The sequence below is a fragment of the Gavialis gangeticus genome, unplaced genomic scaffold, assembly GCF_001723915.1.
Source record: "Gavialis gangeticus isolate Ggan-Ray unplaced genomic scaffold, GavGan_comp1, whole genome shotgun sequence".
Taxonomy (NCBI): Eukaryota; Metazoa; Chordata; order Crocodylia; family Gavialidae; genus Gavialis; species Gavialis gangeticus.
In genome coordinates, this window is record NW_017729022.1 from 237,570 (window position 1) to 254,230 (window position 16,661).

At 41.9% G+C, this 16,661-nt stretch overlaps 1 protein-coding gene across 1 annotated transcript in view; it reads left to right on the forward strand.

Annotated features, from left to right (window-relative positions):
• Positions 1–301: 301 nt before the first annotated feature.
• The window catches only part of CTTNBP2 (cortactin binding protein 2), a 171,791-nt gene continuing 155,431 nt past the window's right edge, over positions 302–16,661 (forward strand). The window contains exons 1-4 of the mRNA XM_019515765.1: positions 302–326; positions 1,012–1,133; positions 1,453–1,563; positions 5,321–5,428. Coding sequence (XP_019371310.1) covers positions 302–326; positions 1,012–1,133; positions 1,453–1,563; positions 5,321–5,428 — 366 coding nt within the window. The remainder of the gene's footprint in view (positions 327–1,011; positions 1,134–1,452; positions 1,564–5,320; positions 5,429–16,661) is intronic.

The window sequence follows — 16,661 nt, forward strand, 5'->3', positions numbered from 1 at the left end:
TTTGTGGTTTGGGTGTTAGCCACATAGGAGCCTCTGTGTTTGAAATCAACTGAAATGTGTGATTTCTGAAGTTCAGAACAGTGCTAGAATCTGATACCCATTCTCCTGAGAATCAGGTGATTTTGCAAAATGTGCAAAAACCCTGCAATAAAAAATATAACATAACCTATCACGTGAGGAAAATTAACACCATGAAATAATACAAAGTTAAGAGATTTTAAATGATAGGCTTATGGAGAAGCTGTGTGAAGACAAACTGAGTGAAAGAGAACAGTGACAATCCATCTTCATTTTCAACAGCATGACCATAGCTTTGGACAAATTGGGTATGGATTGTAAAAGGTCAGTGAATATTAAAATAGGCAGTGCTTACTCCCTTGTGGGTAGGAAGGCGAGATTTAAGGCAAAACACAAAAGCAAAGTGCAGAGTTGATCCAGGCCTTCAGCTTTGTGTTGTTCATTGTGTTCTGTATCAAAAAGCTCCCTGAGCCAAAACTTTGGGCATGTATCATGAATATTGTGGTAAAAATAGTTTATTTCATCCAAACATCTGTGTTCAACCAGCTCTTGGCAACTTTCAGCATAGACTGCTATATTCTGTTGAAGTGTACTGGCTGGGTCATGGGCCTGTCATCTTTGAACTGTCACGTGAAATACAGAAACTTGTAGCTGAGCTACAAGATGAAAATGGTTTCAAAACCTTGGTGGACATAATGAGACATCTCAGTATTCTGAAAATGAGAATGCAGGGTCAGAACCAAATTGTGACCAAGTTTTATGACACTGCATGCCTTTGACATAAAGCCATTTCTGTGCTGAGAGCTGTTTCTCCTAATGTAGTGCATTTCCCCCACCTTGAAGTTTCTGCTCAGTGCTGCTGGGATTGAAGGTAATGAGAGGTTGGAGAAATATGTGGTCAAGATTGCTGATTCCAAGACCTATTCTTCAACTTTTGGAACCATGAAATCGAGTTCAGACTGTTTTCTTTTCCTGTTTTCTTTCCCTGTGAAGATGTCATCCAAGAGCAGCAAGTAGAACTCTTTGATCTTCAGTGTAATACTACACTAAAGGATACCTTCTCAACAGTGAGGATTTGCACATTTTGCCAATACCTAGAAGACAGTGATCCAACAGTAAAATATTTTGCATAAAGGATGTTGTTCATGTTGACAAGCATGTGTGCGTGAAAACATCTCGGTGATGAATAGGAATCCTGGTTTTCTCCAATTAAAAAAAAACCAAAAACCCAACTTTTGGTTAAAAAAAATATATATATAAAATGTAACCCCGAATCCACATTTTTCCATGATTAAAAGGAAACGCCACTATATAGATAGATAGGGAGATATAGATATATCTATATATTAGTGGTGTTTCCTTTTAATCATGGAAAAATGGATTTGGGGTTACGTTTTTGATTTTAAAAAAAATTGAGATTTTTTTAAATCGTAGAAAACCAGGATCCCTGGTGATGAACATCAACAAGTTAAAATTGTGTTGAAGACTCAGTGGCTGAAACTGGTTTTGGAACAGTCGCTGCAACTAGACATTAAGAGGTACCAGGTGACTGGGAGCAGGATTACTAGTACAGTAGTTCTTAACATTTTTAGACTGGAGCTCCCCCTCCATAACTTTTTGGAATTTAGGGGTGGCCCATTTCAAAGACTGCAGTTGTAGCCCTGTGCTTCCCCCTCCCCTCCCCTCCCAACTAGGCTTTGGCCAGTTCATTGCTGATGATGGCTTCCTGGAGATCGCTTTACGGCTTCTGTATTGATCTCCTGAGTCTAGGGCTAGGGACAGACATTACACACAAACTGGTTTAAATGCTGGTTTAAATCTGTAACAGAACAGATGTTTAGTGCACATAAACCAGTTTGACAATGGCTGAAACTGGTTTGAGATAAACCTGGTTGAATGTAGTATCAGCTCAACTACTTTGGGTCAAACCGGTTTATGCAATCTGTCCCAGACCCATTCCTGGTTTAAGTTTATGTTTAAACCAGCCCCCCAGCATCCAGATGCTTTGCAGCCCTTCATGGGGCTCTGTTCCACAGCAGGGCTGGCCCCACCCCTCTCCTCCCTGGCTTGAGCTCCAGCAGAGACAGCAGGTACAGCGGCATCTGCCTGGCTTCCCCCCACCACCATTCCCTGCTCAAGCAGGGATTCCCCCCTCTTCTCTGCCTCACACAGACACCTCTCAGCATTAGCTAACATATCACATGCTGGCTATGGTCCATGCTATGGGAGCCGAGACAAAAGGAGACGGAGACAAGACTGTGTCAGCTTAGGGCTTTGGACCTAATCAGGTAGCTGGTAATGTCCCTCTGTTCCTTTCTTGGAAAAAGTTGTTTAGGAAGAGGTTGAACTAATGAGAGAGGCTTTTGTTCTGTTTGATGGGCTGATAAATGCTAACAACTCCCTGTATAACTCCCTGTTGTGTAACTAAATTCTCTGTTGTCAACAACTGGGGGGAGGTAGGGGGGGCAGACCCCTCCCTAATCAAAGCATCCTGTGGGGACCTGGTCATGTCCCCCCCTCAATTCAGCACTGGAAGGGAAGGCTGCTGTAGCACCCCTTGTCTACTAGCCTAGGCCACTGCAAGCACGTGCCAACATTTCCTTAGTCCAGAGTGGATGTCTGCAGTTACAAACCAGTTCAGCCTAGCCAGGTTAGATTAACCTTCAAAGATTGAACCAATTCAGACTCAAGCTTTTTGAGCGTCTGTCCCTAGCCAAGATGATGAGGCTGTTGCACTGAGGTGGGAGGAAGGGAGGCAGCCAGGATCTGCTCAGCCCTGGCTACTTGTTGCCTACATCTTGCTGCTGCTGCAGTTAATGTCCATGGAGCTCCCTGCTCCGCTTTGCTGCTCCAGGCTATGCTGCAAATTGGCATTCTTCTCCTGACCTCCAGCCCTGGCACTTGGGTGCAGCTTATCTTCAGACAGCTGTGCCACCTCTGCTATCAGGTGGAACTGCTCCATGCCTCTTTCCAGGAGGCATGTGTGCAACTGGACTGGGAAGTGTCTGGAGTAGAAAGGGATGCTGCTAACCAGTGCAGGCAGGAGTGCTCCTTCCTGCCACAGCAGCTTCCCAGTCTAGCTCTGAACATGCCTTCTGAAAACAGAGGCATGCAGGGCAGTTTCACCTGGGTGCAGCAACAGTGCCACAGTGGACAGTTGAGAACCACTGTACTAGCAGTTTGTGAGAGATTAGTATGTGCAAAAGATTTTTTTTGTTGTAAATTAATTTATATGCTGTGGCCCATAGACCAATTTGCAAAAATATGTGTAATAACGAAGGTTCCTGGTTTTCTGTTTCCCAGGGAAAAACAGAGAAAACCAAGGATTTCCCCTTTTTATCAGAGGAAAATGTGGATTTCTCCTTTTAGCAGAGAAACCCGTAGATTCCCTGCTTTTGTAAACAGCTCTACAGGCTGGTTGAGCTCCAGCCTGCAAGTGCTGTTTGCAAACAGGGTGGGAAACCCCCAGTCCTGCCCAGAGGGGAAGAGGGAGGGGGAAGGGCAGGGCATGAGGCTCAGTTAACCAGAGCTCTGCTCAGCTCAGCTTCACTCTTTGCTTCTGAGGTAAGTGGGGCTTGCTGGGGGCTGCGGGTCATGGTTGGAGGCCCTGGTAGAGCTGGGGGTGGGGAGGGCAGGAACTGGCCACACCTGAGCAGGTAGAGCAGTGCGGGAGCTGGCTCCATGCTGTTTCTGCTGCAGCTGCGTGCTGTTGGGGGCAGGGAGCTGCAGACTTAGGTCCCTGTCCCCATAGTCCTGACAGCTGGGAGCCCCCTACAGCAGGGCCGGGGGCAGGGGCTGTGGGTGGGGGCAGGAGGCACGAGTAAGGTGGGGGGCTGTTGTGAGGGCAATGAAGGGCACCAACAGGATTAGGATGGCTTTGGGGGTGAATGAGGGGCACCAGCAGGGCTGGGGGGGTGGGGCGCTGCAAGGGGCTTTTAATTTTAATAACTGATTTTGGGGTTTTTATCAGAGAATTTGTGATTTATTATTATTTTTTTTTATCAGAGAAAACCAGGATCCCTGGTAATAACCTTGCAGCTGGTTCTTATCACAGCTTTAATTGAATGTGCGGTCAGTGTCCAGTTTCTGGAGCATATAGAAGTCTGTCAAGACTCCGGTGTGCTCCCCTGCCTGGGAGCTTGGTCAGCGGATTGGGAGTGCACAGTGCACTCTTGTGCCTGGGAGCCAAGCTTGCTACTTGCTGGTGGAGGGGGAGCCCAGGATCAGGTTCCCCTTGCACAAGCAGTATGGTACAATGGGATCTGATGCAGAATCGCCAATCACGTCTCTTGCTGTGGAAATGTGACCGGGATCCCACATAAGATCCCTTCATGGCTTTATTTTGACATCTGTCAGTTTAATTTTGGGACCAATCTGTTCTTGTCTTGTAAGGAGAGAGAAACTAGAATTTCCTGATTTACCTCGTCTATCCCAGTCATTATTATGCATCTGTAATGAGACACATTTTTATTTTTTTCATCTGCTCTCTAACCTTTTTTTGTTTCTAATCAGGCAGAAGTTTTCCCATGTCTTAATTGCTTCTGTTGCTTAATTGTTACTGTTCTGTCTTCTGAGGCAGGCTGGCCAGTATTTGGATTTATAGGTCTATCAGCTGCTAGGTAACTTTAGTAGAGCGACCTTGCCTGTGAAGTTTGTATATCTTGTTGGTATGCAGGTACTTAGTTTCTGACCTTTAGGGCAGGATTTACTTATTTTACATAGCTTCATCTTTGAGGTAACTGTGATTGTCTTTATTTATTTGCTGATTAGTTTTTTCTTTTCTGAATTCATTCTCATTTTCTTTTGTGCAATTGGCTTGAGACACTAATTGAATATTTTAGTAGGAAGAAGAACACTACGAATTGCCAGCCTAAGGTCTGTGAAATTATTACTGAGGTCCAAGTTCAGTTAAGCTTCATGTGCTAAATTAAATCCAAGTTAGACTTCAGTAGGGCTATCAATGCTTAGAGAAAAATACATGCATAGAGCTTGGCAGGATCCAGCTGTTAGGATATGAAAACATGTTTCACATTGGTGAACTATTTTTTTTTCTTTTTTTTTCTGTTTTCAAACTTCAAAAGGAGTAAAACTATTTGCTGCTGATAAGGAACCAGGTACAATTTGTATAATTTATTTTATACTACAGTTATACACCTTCTAAAAAGGAGGATTTCTGGCAGAAAATGTGACATTTTCAGTATACTGAGTGGCACTATCTTGTCTACTTTTGCTTTACTTTTTATTTCTCCTCTACTGTACCTTCATCTAATTAGTATATTCATCAGTATTTTGGTTCTTGCAGAGGAGAGAATTTGATGTGGATAACCTGAGCAAGCCAGAACTGCGGATGCTCCTGAGCATAATGGAAGGGGAGCTAGAAGCACGGGATCTTGTAATTGAAGCCTTGAGGGTAAGTTTACTTTTGGGTTCTTTGTGGCTTTGTTTTTTGGGGTTTTTTAAAGATTTCTATCTGTCTTTGCTCCCCTTTTTAATCATTGCACGTAAAATTGGAATGGTAAACTGTAATTTCTAAGAGGCCTTTAGCTGTTCAGATCCCAATCATAAAATATTTTCTTGGCTTAGTGGTACCATGTGTCCTTGCTCCAAAACTCTTACCAAAATATGTACAGTAATTGGGCCTGGATTTTGAAAGGAAAGCGTTTGGAAAAAACAAAATAACTTTTCTTTGAATTCATTCTTATTTATAACAAATGGGAGTAATTTCAAAGCAAATCTTTTGCATTCAGGCTAGTCTTCATTTGTTTTAAGTTTGTTTTTGTATGCGAAAAATATTTTCCTAGAATTGCTGGCCTTTCAAAATGAGAGGGGAGGTAGATCAAATATGTTGGTTGTAGGGGGGTGGGGAAGAAGTCCCCTTCTCCCCCCTCACCCCCCCAGCAGGGTTTTGTAAAAGATTGTTATTTTTATTCTAATAGCACTCATGATTCCCAGTTTTGATTGTGTCCTCATTGAGTCAGGTGCTGTAAAAGATGAATTGGAAGACATGTTTCTTACTCAAAAAACCTTGCAAATTACATATCTTTGTGGGTTACTAGTCTTTTTAGAAACTACATAAATATGCCTTAATCAATTGGTGATCAATTTTGGTTAATTGGCATTAATTAATTTTAATGACTAAACATGTTCTGCCAGATAGATTTACCTGGCTGCTTGGTCTGCCAGCCTGTTTGGCAGGATGCCAAGCAACCTGGTAAGCAAAAATCCACTGGAATTCTGTCAAATGTGAAATATGAATTAATCTTTTCTGTTCATAAATCAAGTTTAACTGGGGGGGGCAGGGGGTGGATCCAAACAGATTGTTTGTTTAATTGACCTGTAAATTGATAATTTTATACAGGATATTTAGCAAATTTACAGCTATATATTTGGTATAAGCAAATATACAGCCTGTTTGGACTTCAACAGTGAAAACCCAGTGTAATGCAGTATGCCTAAAACAGGATGTCTATAATACATATAATTCTTAAATAATGTGTTTAAAATTTTTAACTTCACACTAAGAATTACAATAGTCCCTGTATTTGCATTAAGAAGGTTTATTTCTTGTCATGACTTCAGACCACTTGATGATAAAAAGGAACTTTTCTGAACAGCCATCACTGATACCCATATTAATAACTTAGAGCACATGCATATGAAACTTGCACCTTAAAGTAATTTGGTTTTGTTTTTGAGGCATGTACACTTCCTAAAATATGCTTCCTCTGTCCTGCTGCTTTACAACTTCATATCTTGTTTGCCTGGACCAGTGGTGACATCTAGGGGGTGCAGGGGGGTGTACGTCAGGCCGCGCTCCCTATTTAGCCAGCGGGCAGGCGGGAGCACCAGTGCCCCCCCGCGAGTGCTGGCTGGGAAGCACGGCCACCAGCAAAAGTGCCCCCCCCCCCTCCAGTCAGTGGGATCAGCCACTGGGCCCCCCCTGACTCGAGAGGCACCAGTCACCCATGGCCTGGACTCAGCCTTTTTACTTACCCTGACTGCCAAGTTAAAGTAAAAATAGTTGTGCAAGGGAAAACTGTTCAGTTATCCTATTTGCTGTTCTCTTTGCCTCTTTTTATTTTAGAGGACAGCACTTTGAACAATTTCCCTTTCATATTTGCATTCACTAGGAGTTCTCAACATCATACATATACCCACCAAAGAATGACTATATTAGGATACATGCAGTATGAAGAAAGGAGATGTGTATCTAGTACACATTGATTGACAGTGAATATTTAAACCTCTGTCTATATTACAGTTTCTGCAAGGACAAAATTCAAATGAAGTGGAACTTCCCAGCCATCTGCTTGAGACAGTTAGTTTGTTAGCATGCATTCAATGGATTGTATTCATGGGGGCTAGGTACAGACAGTCAGAAAGCCCAAGGCTGAATCAATTCAGTCTCTGCAGAGGGAGATCCCTAGGAGGACTTAAACTCCTGGAAAGTGTATAGATGTTCAGTCTCCGAGGCAGCAAACCTCTCCAATGAGCGATTTTTTTATCCTAGTTGGTGGGCTACTTTTCTCTTGCAGCAGCCATTTTTACTCTGGGAGAAAAAGCCTGAATATCTGTATACTTTTGGTTTGGCTTTGGTTATTTGGTCTGTACTTGGTATAAACAAAGTTCTGATACTAGCTTGTTAAATAAAAACGGAAGTGTAAAAGTTTGAAATTGGTGACATAATTGTAGAAAAATGTTTCTGATTGATATTATTTTATTTTATTTTATTTTATTTTTTCCTGAAAAGAAATGCAATTGCAGCATATGGAAGGGTGTTTTTGAGCATGGAAAACAGATCATACTAAAGTAAAATGTCTTTCCTGTTAATTAGTGCATGTAACCTTCTTACAACAGCTATGACAATTTAATTGTAACAAATTTCTAAAGGCTGTTAACAAATTCTCTATTAGCAATGTATTTATGGTTGGAACAAAGTTAGAGCTTTTCCAGCTGTGCCCTACTTCTTAATATTACTGTGAAGGCTATGTTCTGATTAAGTCCTAGTGAGGAGGTCTTTAAGCTAGGTGCAGTGAGAAATGGAGACAAAAGCTCACAGGTGAGTAAAGGGCAAGATGACTTTTGGATTAAGGCCAAGAAAGAGAAGGTAATCAGAGAAGTCTTAACACAAGTGTAAGAGGGAAATTAGCATGGCAATCAGTTATAAAATATGTTTATACACTAATGTGAGAAGCATGGGGAATAAGCAGGAAGAACTGGAAGTTCTAGTACAAACACAGAATTATGATCTAATTGAGGTAAGCATAACTTAGTGGTACAGTTTACGTAAATGAAATATTATCATGACGGTCATGTGCTTAGTTCAGGAAGGACAGGCATCGGGGGGGGGGAAAGAAGGTGGTTACCTTAATGTATAAAAGATGCAGACATGTTTTTTTTCTGGATTAACAGTGAGATGTTTTGAGATGCGTTGTAAAGTGGGAGCTAGAACTTTTGAACATCTCTGGGGCAGGGTAAAAGGAGAAAATAGCAAGGGTGACATAACACTTTGATCTATAGTAGTCACCCAGAAAGAGGAGGAGATGCACAAGGCAATTTAAACAACTTATTGAAGTATCAAAATTGCAAGATCCAGTATTTATGGGGGACTTTGCCTGTGCACTGGTATGTTACCCTCCCAGCAGATAACACAGTAAGTTAAACGCATTTTTGGAGAGTGTTGGAGAAAACTTGTTGAAGCCAACTAGAGGGTTAGCTCTTCGCAATTTGCTGCTTTATTAATCGTGTGGGGGGGGAGTAATTGAGACACTGAACGCAACCTGAGAGAGAGGATTATGGTGGCCTGGGAACTGAATATAAGCCAACGTCATACTGGGTTGTATTAACAGGGGAGTTGCATACTTATTACAGGAACCGATTCTTCCACTCTGTAAATCTGAGACTGAGCCTTGCCTGCAGTATTCTGTCCAGTTTTGTACATCACTTCAAGAAAGATGTGGACAAATTGGGAAGTGTGTGGCAGAGAGGAACCAAAATAATCAGAGGTCTAGGAAACGTGATTTATGAGACAGGGTTGAAAAACAGGGTTTATTTAGTCTGGAGAAGAGAAGACGGTCAAATCCCTACCTTGAGCAGGGGTTGGACTAGATGACCTCTGCAGTCCCTTCCAGCCCCTTTTTTCCCCCCTCTGATTTAGGAACAGTGTATATCCTGTGAAGAATGTACTATGTGTTTTTGCTTGAGAAACTAGAATATTCTAATTGAACATTTTGGCTTCTTTGTCAAATTGTACTGCCCTGCATTCTGAACAAAATAACAGTTAAAATTTAGGTGGAGAAAACAGCTCTTGGCTAAATTGCACATAATTGTGAACTGTTTTAATTGTTATGTAAACATGTTACATATTTCATTAGAAACATTGGGGAAGATGGGGCTATCTGCGTTATTTAAAGTCCAGTCCCATGCTGTTGAAGGTAACCACGTTATACAAGCCCTTCATAAACCGGTCAGGCTATGTTTTAAAAGTAGTGAATTTATTTGCTCTTATTTCTCCTACTAGAAGAGATGCAAGTGCTCTGATTGAAACCCTTCACTTTTTCAGATTATTCAGGCTTAGTTTACACCCATTTGTTTTTCTGACGGTATTATTTTTTGGCTTAATTTTTTTTTCTGCCAGGTGCTTACTCCCCAATGGTTTTTATAGAGATCAATCATATACCCCTTCAACCTTCTTTTTTGTTAAAGCCAAAATCTTTTAGTCTTCTTTTGTAACATGAGCTCTTTATTCCACATATCATCCTTGTAGCTATTATGCACTTTTTCAGTTTGAAATAATCTTTCTGGTTAATGGGGTAGCCAGCATAATACACATTATTGCAAATGAGGATGTAACAAGGATCCTGTACACTTATATCAGTGCTACCCAGACTTTTCCTCAGTATGACCCCATTTCTTCACCATAGCCCCTCACTCCCAAACCACAGCCTCTTACCCCCACAACCCCATCTGCTGATGTTTTGACCCCATTTGGGAACCACTTACATAATCTTCCATGCCTGGATTGAAAATAGCTCCCATAATATATTGTAGAATCACATTTTGCCACTTTCCATGAAATCCTGATCTTTTTCCGTATTAACACCTATGTGTTATCAGTGAACTTTGTTAGTATCCTCCAGCTTTTTGGGCAAATGTTATTATTGAAAATCTTTTTAAAAGATTGGTCTGAAGACTGATTTCTCAAGGGACTCTCCCACTGATTTCTATTCCTGCCCATTACTTCCCCCGTCAGTGCTTCTAATGTTTGTTTCTTACCCAATTTACAGTTCTTCTAATTCCCATTGTTTCCAACTTTAACTAATAACTTTATTTGCATTACCGTATCAAAAGCTTTACTAGAGTCCAAATGAATGAAACCTACTGCATTCCTTAAGTCTAGAAAATTAGTTATCTTTTTCAAAGAAGCCCCCATCTGCTTCTGAGCATAGCCGGTCTCATACAGGAGCACAGTTCTCCTTATGCCAAATGTCTGCCTCAGGCACATGAACTGTGCTACAAAGCGAGCCCTTTATCCCCATTGATGGGATGTGAGATGGCTAAATGGCTTTAGCCAAAGAGTTAAATAATAAGAAGTGTCTTAAGCTCAGGGATAGTTTTGTGGTTAAGGCACCAGTCCAGAACATCTGGGTTCAATTCTCAGCTCTGCCACAGATTATCTGTTCAATCTTGCATAAGTCATTTGAAGCAACGTCAGATTTCTGATTTAGCAGTTTAATTTACTTGAGTTGCAGATTTATGTAAAGATTGTTAACCCTTTATATGACATGTAGCAGAATTGGTCCTTAGTACAAGGCTGGCCAACTTCTAAGTGGCTGAGGGCCACATGCACTGGGGGCTGCACTACTGTGATCCATGGACCCCCAGGTTGATTCCCCCCCTCACCTTCGGCTGTACCACCTGGCCCCTGGGGCAGAAACAAAAGCTGGAGGAGGGAGGAGGAGCCTAGAGTGCCTAGCTGCTGCAACAACTAGAGGAATAAGGGGGACAGCAGCTGCGTAGGAGCACATTATCCCCTCACAGGCTGCCAGTTGAACATCTCTGCTTTAGTAAAAACTGTATTTGTTAGCTTGTTATAATTTTATGTAATCCTGGAAACAATCTTCTGGGGCTGATATATGAAACTGTATTGTAAAAAATAGGATTTGTTCAGCTATGGTCATTCAGAATTTAAACTATAGCCATATTTTATTTTTAACTCTGTTAATCTTATTTTCTCAAACTCATTTAAATGCATTAATGTAATCAATTCAGACCTGGTCAGTAACTTTTACAAGATGGACAGGTACCATTGTATTACTTTAATTCATAGATTGTAAGGGGCTGGAAGGGACCTCGCAAGATCATCAGGTCCAGGCAGTAGGCAGGAAAGACAACTGGAGGTCAGGTGACCCCAGTGAAGTAACTTTCTAGTCTCCTCTGGAAGTTTTTTAGGATAGGTGACTGCACCACTTCTGGAGGGAGTTTGTTTCACAATCTAGATAACTCCTAAGAAACCCTGATTGTGAAGGAGTTTGAGTCTGAAGCAGCCTTCCAGGATTTTGTATCCATTGCTCCTGGTCTTCCCCAAGGGTGCCCTGGTGAACAGCTGTTCTCTGAGTTCTTGATGTACTCCCCTGATGTAGAAGCTGCTGTTAAGTCCTCTCTTGGCATTCTCTTCTTTAGGCTGAAGAGGCCCAAGTCCCTTAGCCTCTCCTCCTATGGTCTGGCTTACAAGTCTCTGATCATACGGGTGTCTCTTCTCTGAAACCTCTCAAGTTTTTCCACATCCTTGTTGAAGTGCAGTGCCCAGAACTAGACGTAGTATTCCAGCTGTGGTCACACTAGTGCTGAGTACAGTGGAAGAATCACTTCTTTGGTTTAATATGAGATGCATTGGTTGATGCATGCCAGAATGTTGTTTGCCCTGCTGGCTACAGCATCACACTAACAGCTCATGTTCACACGATGGTCAGCTGTTACCCCTAGGTCCCTTTCGGCCATGGTGCAGGTAAAATTGTCGCCACCTACCCTGTAGGTATGTTGGGGATTCTTTGCCCCTGGAAGGAGCACTTTACACTTCTCAGTGTTGAACCTCATCTGGTTCCAATTCGCCTACCTCTCTAGTCTGTCCAGGTCTGCCTGTATCTGCAGCCTATCTGCAAGCATGACCATGCTCCCCCGTAACTTGGTGTTGTCCACGAACATGGCCAGTGAGCTCTTCACTCCCACATCCAAATCATTGATAAAGAAGTTGAAAAGCATTGGACCAAGCACCGACACTTGAGGGACACCACTGGCCACTTCTCGCCAGGGATTAGAAAACATAACTCGGAGGATCTAACATTATTGGAAAAGTGTCCTTCTTTTGACTCCTGATACATTCTAATAAACCGCTTTCTATGACAGGCTATCTCTTTTAAAATAATGATTTTAGTTCTTGTTGCATATGTTATGACATTGTGATTCTTACTCTTTTTAATAAAATATTCTTAAATATTATTGTAGAATGGAAAGTTGCTAAACTAAAATGCATCTAGTTTTGTAATAGCTCTCTGTCAGTTTCTGTGAGAATTATGTTAAGGGGTAATTGTGTTTATACTTTACCTTTGTTTGATTACCTTGTAAGGTAAAACTGAGACTTGAGAAATAGCTGTTATAAAGTTCTTTAAATGAACCATAAAACATGTTAGTTACACCTGAGACATTTTAGAGTTGTTGAATTCCAGAAAGATTCCTTTTGTGATCATTAATACTACCTTATTACTATAATTATAAAAAGTAGTCAGTGCCTCCTTCAACTTAAATGTAACCTTTGTCTCAAGATGTCTTGTCTTTAGCTGTTTATTTACCCTAATTGTGTATTGTAAAATAATTCTTTTTCAGACTTCTGATCATGATTGTTCCATTTTGACATTTTCCTTGTATATGTAGTGGCAGATCACTTTAATTTTTAGGCTCTAGGATGACTTATGTAATGACACAAATTTAGAAGCAGCATTATATTATTCATGTTTATTGTTTTTGTTCAGTTATAACAGAGCTGGGCAAAATGGGGTCTGTGCGCCAGATGTGGCCCACCAGGCCATTCTATCTAGCCCATGGGGCCCCTAAAAAATTTAGAAAATTAGTAATTATCTGCCCCTGGCTGCCTGTCATGTGGCCCTTGATGCCTTGTCAAAACTCAGTAAGCGGCCCTCCACTCGAAATAATTGCCCACCCCTGAGTTATAATGTCCATTTGTAACAAAAATGGATGAGAAATTCTTTAGCATTTGGTCCCATGCTACCTTGTCTATGAAAAAATAAGTAATGATAGGATTGTTAGCCTGATATTGATTCTGGGCAGAATAATGGAGTGGCTGACATGGCCTGATTGATTATCCTCCTTTCACATTGATTGAAATATTAATCAGTTTGGGTTTATGGAGAGTTGCTCTTGTCAAACTAATTCAAACTTGTTTTTATGCATTGACAAATTTGGTTGAAAAATTGCATTATTGACTTTGTGGTACACTACACATGCTAACTAAATTCAGACCTGGCTAACTGATAGGCATCAACATGTAATTGGACATAGGGGTGGTCAAAATTGGAATTTGCGTGTTATGAAAAACTTCAGCATTTGAAATGTTTTCATTATGATTTGGAACAAAACCAAATTTTCAAAATTCTTCAAACAAATTTTGAAAACTTTGGCTTTGCTAAACTCTTATTTTGAAATTTTCATTTTTTATGGGAATTATGTTTATTTTTACATCACTTCGTGATATATTAATAGTGCTGCTGCATAGTCTTCACTGCTACTGTTGGTATATCATAATGACGTAAAGGAAATTATTTTTAAAATAAATGGGGGAAGGTGCTACTTGGTACTGATTGTTCTAGGAAAGATGACATGTTTCAGTGTCTCCTGTTTGTCTTTTAATTAACTAGTTTGCATGAGTTGTTGAAAGCAAATTAATACGCTCATGGCTGGCTCATGTTAAGTTATGGGACCAGGACAGTTCAAGCCGGTAAGGTCCTTCACAGGTGAGACTTAATAGGACAAACAATGTCATGCTGGTCCTAAGTCTGGTAATTTTCCATACAACACCCTTAAGTATAATGGATAGAGTGCAGTGTGCACATTTTGGGGATGAGTGCACCATCCAAAGAGCCATGTGCACTGGCCCTTTAAAAGGTCCCTGAGTGAGGGGCTTAGTGTTTGCATGCATGTGTGTGTGTGTGTGAGGTGGCAAGGGTACGTTTGTGGAAGAGACTATAGGAATGCATGAGGGCCTGTAAGAATTGACAGAGACAGTGATTGAGGAGACCGAAAGAGGGTCATAGCTGGTGTGAGTAGGTACAGATCCTGTGCAGAATCTGGGTCCTCTGCGAGGAGCAAGGATCCCTGGAACAGTCAGAGACCACTCCTTAGCACGCAGCTATACTCAGTCAGAGGTGGGCTCCCTAACATTTTCCCATCAAATGCTTAAGGCCTTTGGTAGCAGCCTCACTGAGTAATTGGTGAGTACCCCTGGCATACTTTGGGAAGGGATACTGTTGTGGGCTGTCCTTTCTGTCATATACCCTTATAAAAGACCAGTGAGCTGTAATAGGGTAAGGTAAGAGGGTCTGAAGAGGCAGACAGAGCCACCGATGGCGGTGGTCCAATAAATATATCTTGTGATTGCTGTCCCTTTGTTCCAGTTATAGAATTTATACTTAGTGTTAATTGTTACTGGTGTTACTGTTGTCCTGTATATTAACAAAGTAGTGGCTGTTCTGTGTTTCTTTAATAAACAGTTTCATTTGTGTACCAAAAGTCATCCTGTTAGTGATGTTTTTAATTACACCGGTGACAGATGCGGACAGGGCCAAGATCCACCTTAGGGAGAAATCTGGGGAGAAGTGGTTATTTAGGCCAGCAAAATTTAGTTTTAAAAAAAAAGGTGTGATTTCTTTTTTTCTTCTACCCCCCCCAGCAGAGTAAGCAAAAGTACTATTAAAAGATTACATGTACCTTCTAAGGTTAAAAGGGACCTTAGGATGATGACCTATACATCAAGCCATAGGAGTCCACTGAATTAATCTGTAATTTTATTTAGGGTTGATTTTATTTTATTTTTTTAAATTAAAATGATTCAGTTGTTGCAAATCAAACCTAGATTAATTTGGACTTGAAATAAGGGGCAGATTTATCATTAAGGGGAGGAATGATCCATTCTGAATGATTTATGAATGGTTCTGATGATTTCTTGGGGTGCAAGCAGAAATAATACTTAAGTAGGGTTACCATATTTCCAGTATCAAAAAAGATACTGTGGGGGGGAGAGGGGCCACAGCACTGCCCCCCCAGCCCTGCTGCTGTTTCTCATTCCTCCTGACCCGCAGCCCCCCCCAGCCCGTCCATTGTCCCTCGCTCCCTACCTGCAGCCCCTTGCCGACGCAGCTTGTATGTGCACGTGCGCACTCTCTCTGTCTCTGTCTTACCTGCAAGCAGCTGCTGGGGTCCATGTGCAGAGCATGTGATCCCCCAACAGCCAGTCGCTTTCTCCTGCTGCTCCCAGCCCCACGCAGCCAAGATGCAAGTACTGGGGAAAAGCAGAGGGAGAGCAAAAACCCGGACATTTGCTTGCGCGTTAAAAACCTGCCTGGATAGAGCACAGGGGATCAAAAAAGAGGACGTGTCTGGGAAAATCCAGACATATGATAACCCTGCACTTGAGCCATTCCAAAAATGTCACTGAATGGCAATTGGTTCACAAATGTCCCTGGACAGAAGTGTCTGCACATCCACTGCTTAGGGTTTTAAGTAGAACCCTTGCCTTTTAGGGATTGCATTGCTGCCAGAATGCTACTGCAGGTAGTAAAGATCCCAGATCATCATGCTTCCCAGGAATCAGTGCCTCAGTTTCCCCAGGTTTCCCTAGAGGGGAGGAAGACCTGGACTGGGGCAGGGGCTTGGAGTGCTGTTGCTAGATGTTTCTTACCCTCTGCTTCCGGTCTGCCACTGCTGCTGTCCACCCAACACGCAACCCATGCCCCAGTTATCCTGTATGCCTCACCTACACAGCCCACACCTGTACTTGTTTGCACACTATTGAACACTGTGTTGTGGGACCCAGACAGGGAGTGACCGGATATGTGTGTGCATGGCTGGAGGTGGTGGGAGTCCCTGCTTCATTTTAGGAGCTGTTGCTTTGGGACTTCACCTAGTTTGTGCCTCGCACTGCAGCTTTAAAAGACTTTCCCTAAAAAGCTGCTCAAGTACCTTGCATTTGCCAGCAATTGTGTAGAGATGTGTGTGCTGGGTGGTACCCGTAGGGCTAGGCCGGCTGCAAACATGAACAGTTACCAGTTAATGGAGTAATTATCTTCACACGCATGGAATTGACATCCATTCTGCTCTATTAAGGGCCTATTGTGCAATGGCTATCTCTTTCACTCACCCACCCCATACCCAGGAAGTTTAAACTGGTCCAAGTAGTGTGTACAGCTAGATTTGGGGTTTAGAGTATATTTGGAACATCTTGTGTTATGTCTCTCCACACCCTCAAGCACCAGAAAATCTTAAGACATAACTCTAGTTAAAAAATTGTATTTGGGATTGCCTTTAAAACTGATCACCAAAGTTCAGGCTTGAAAAAAAAAAGGTCACACATA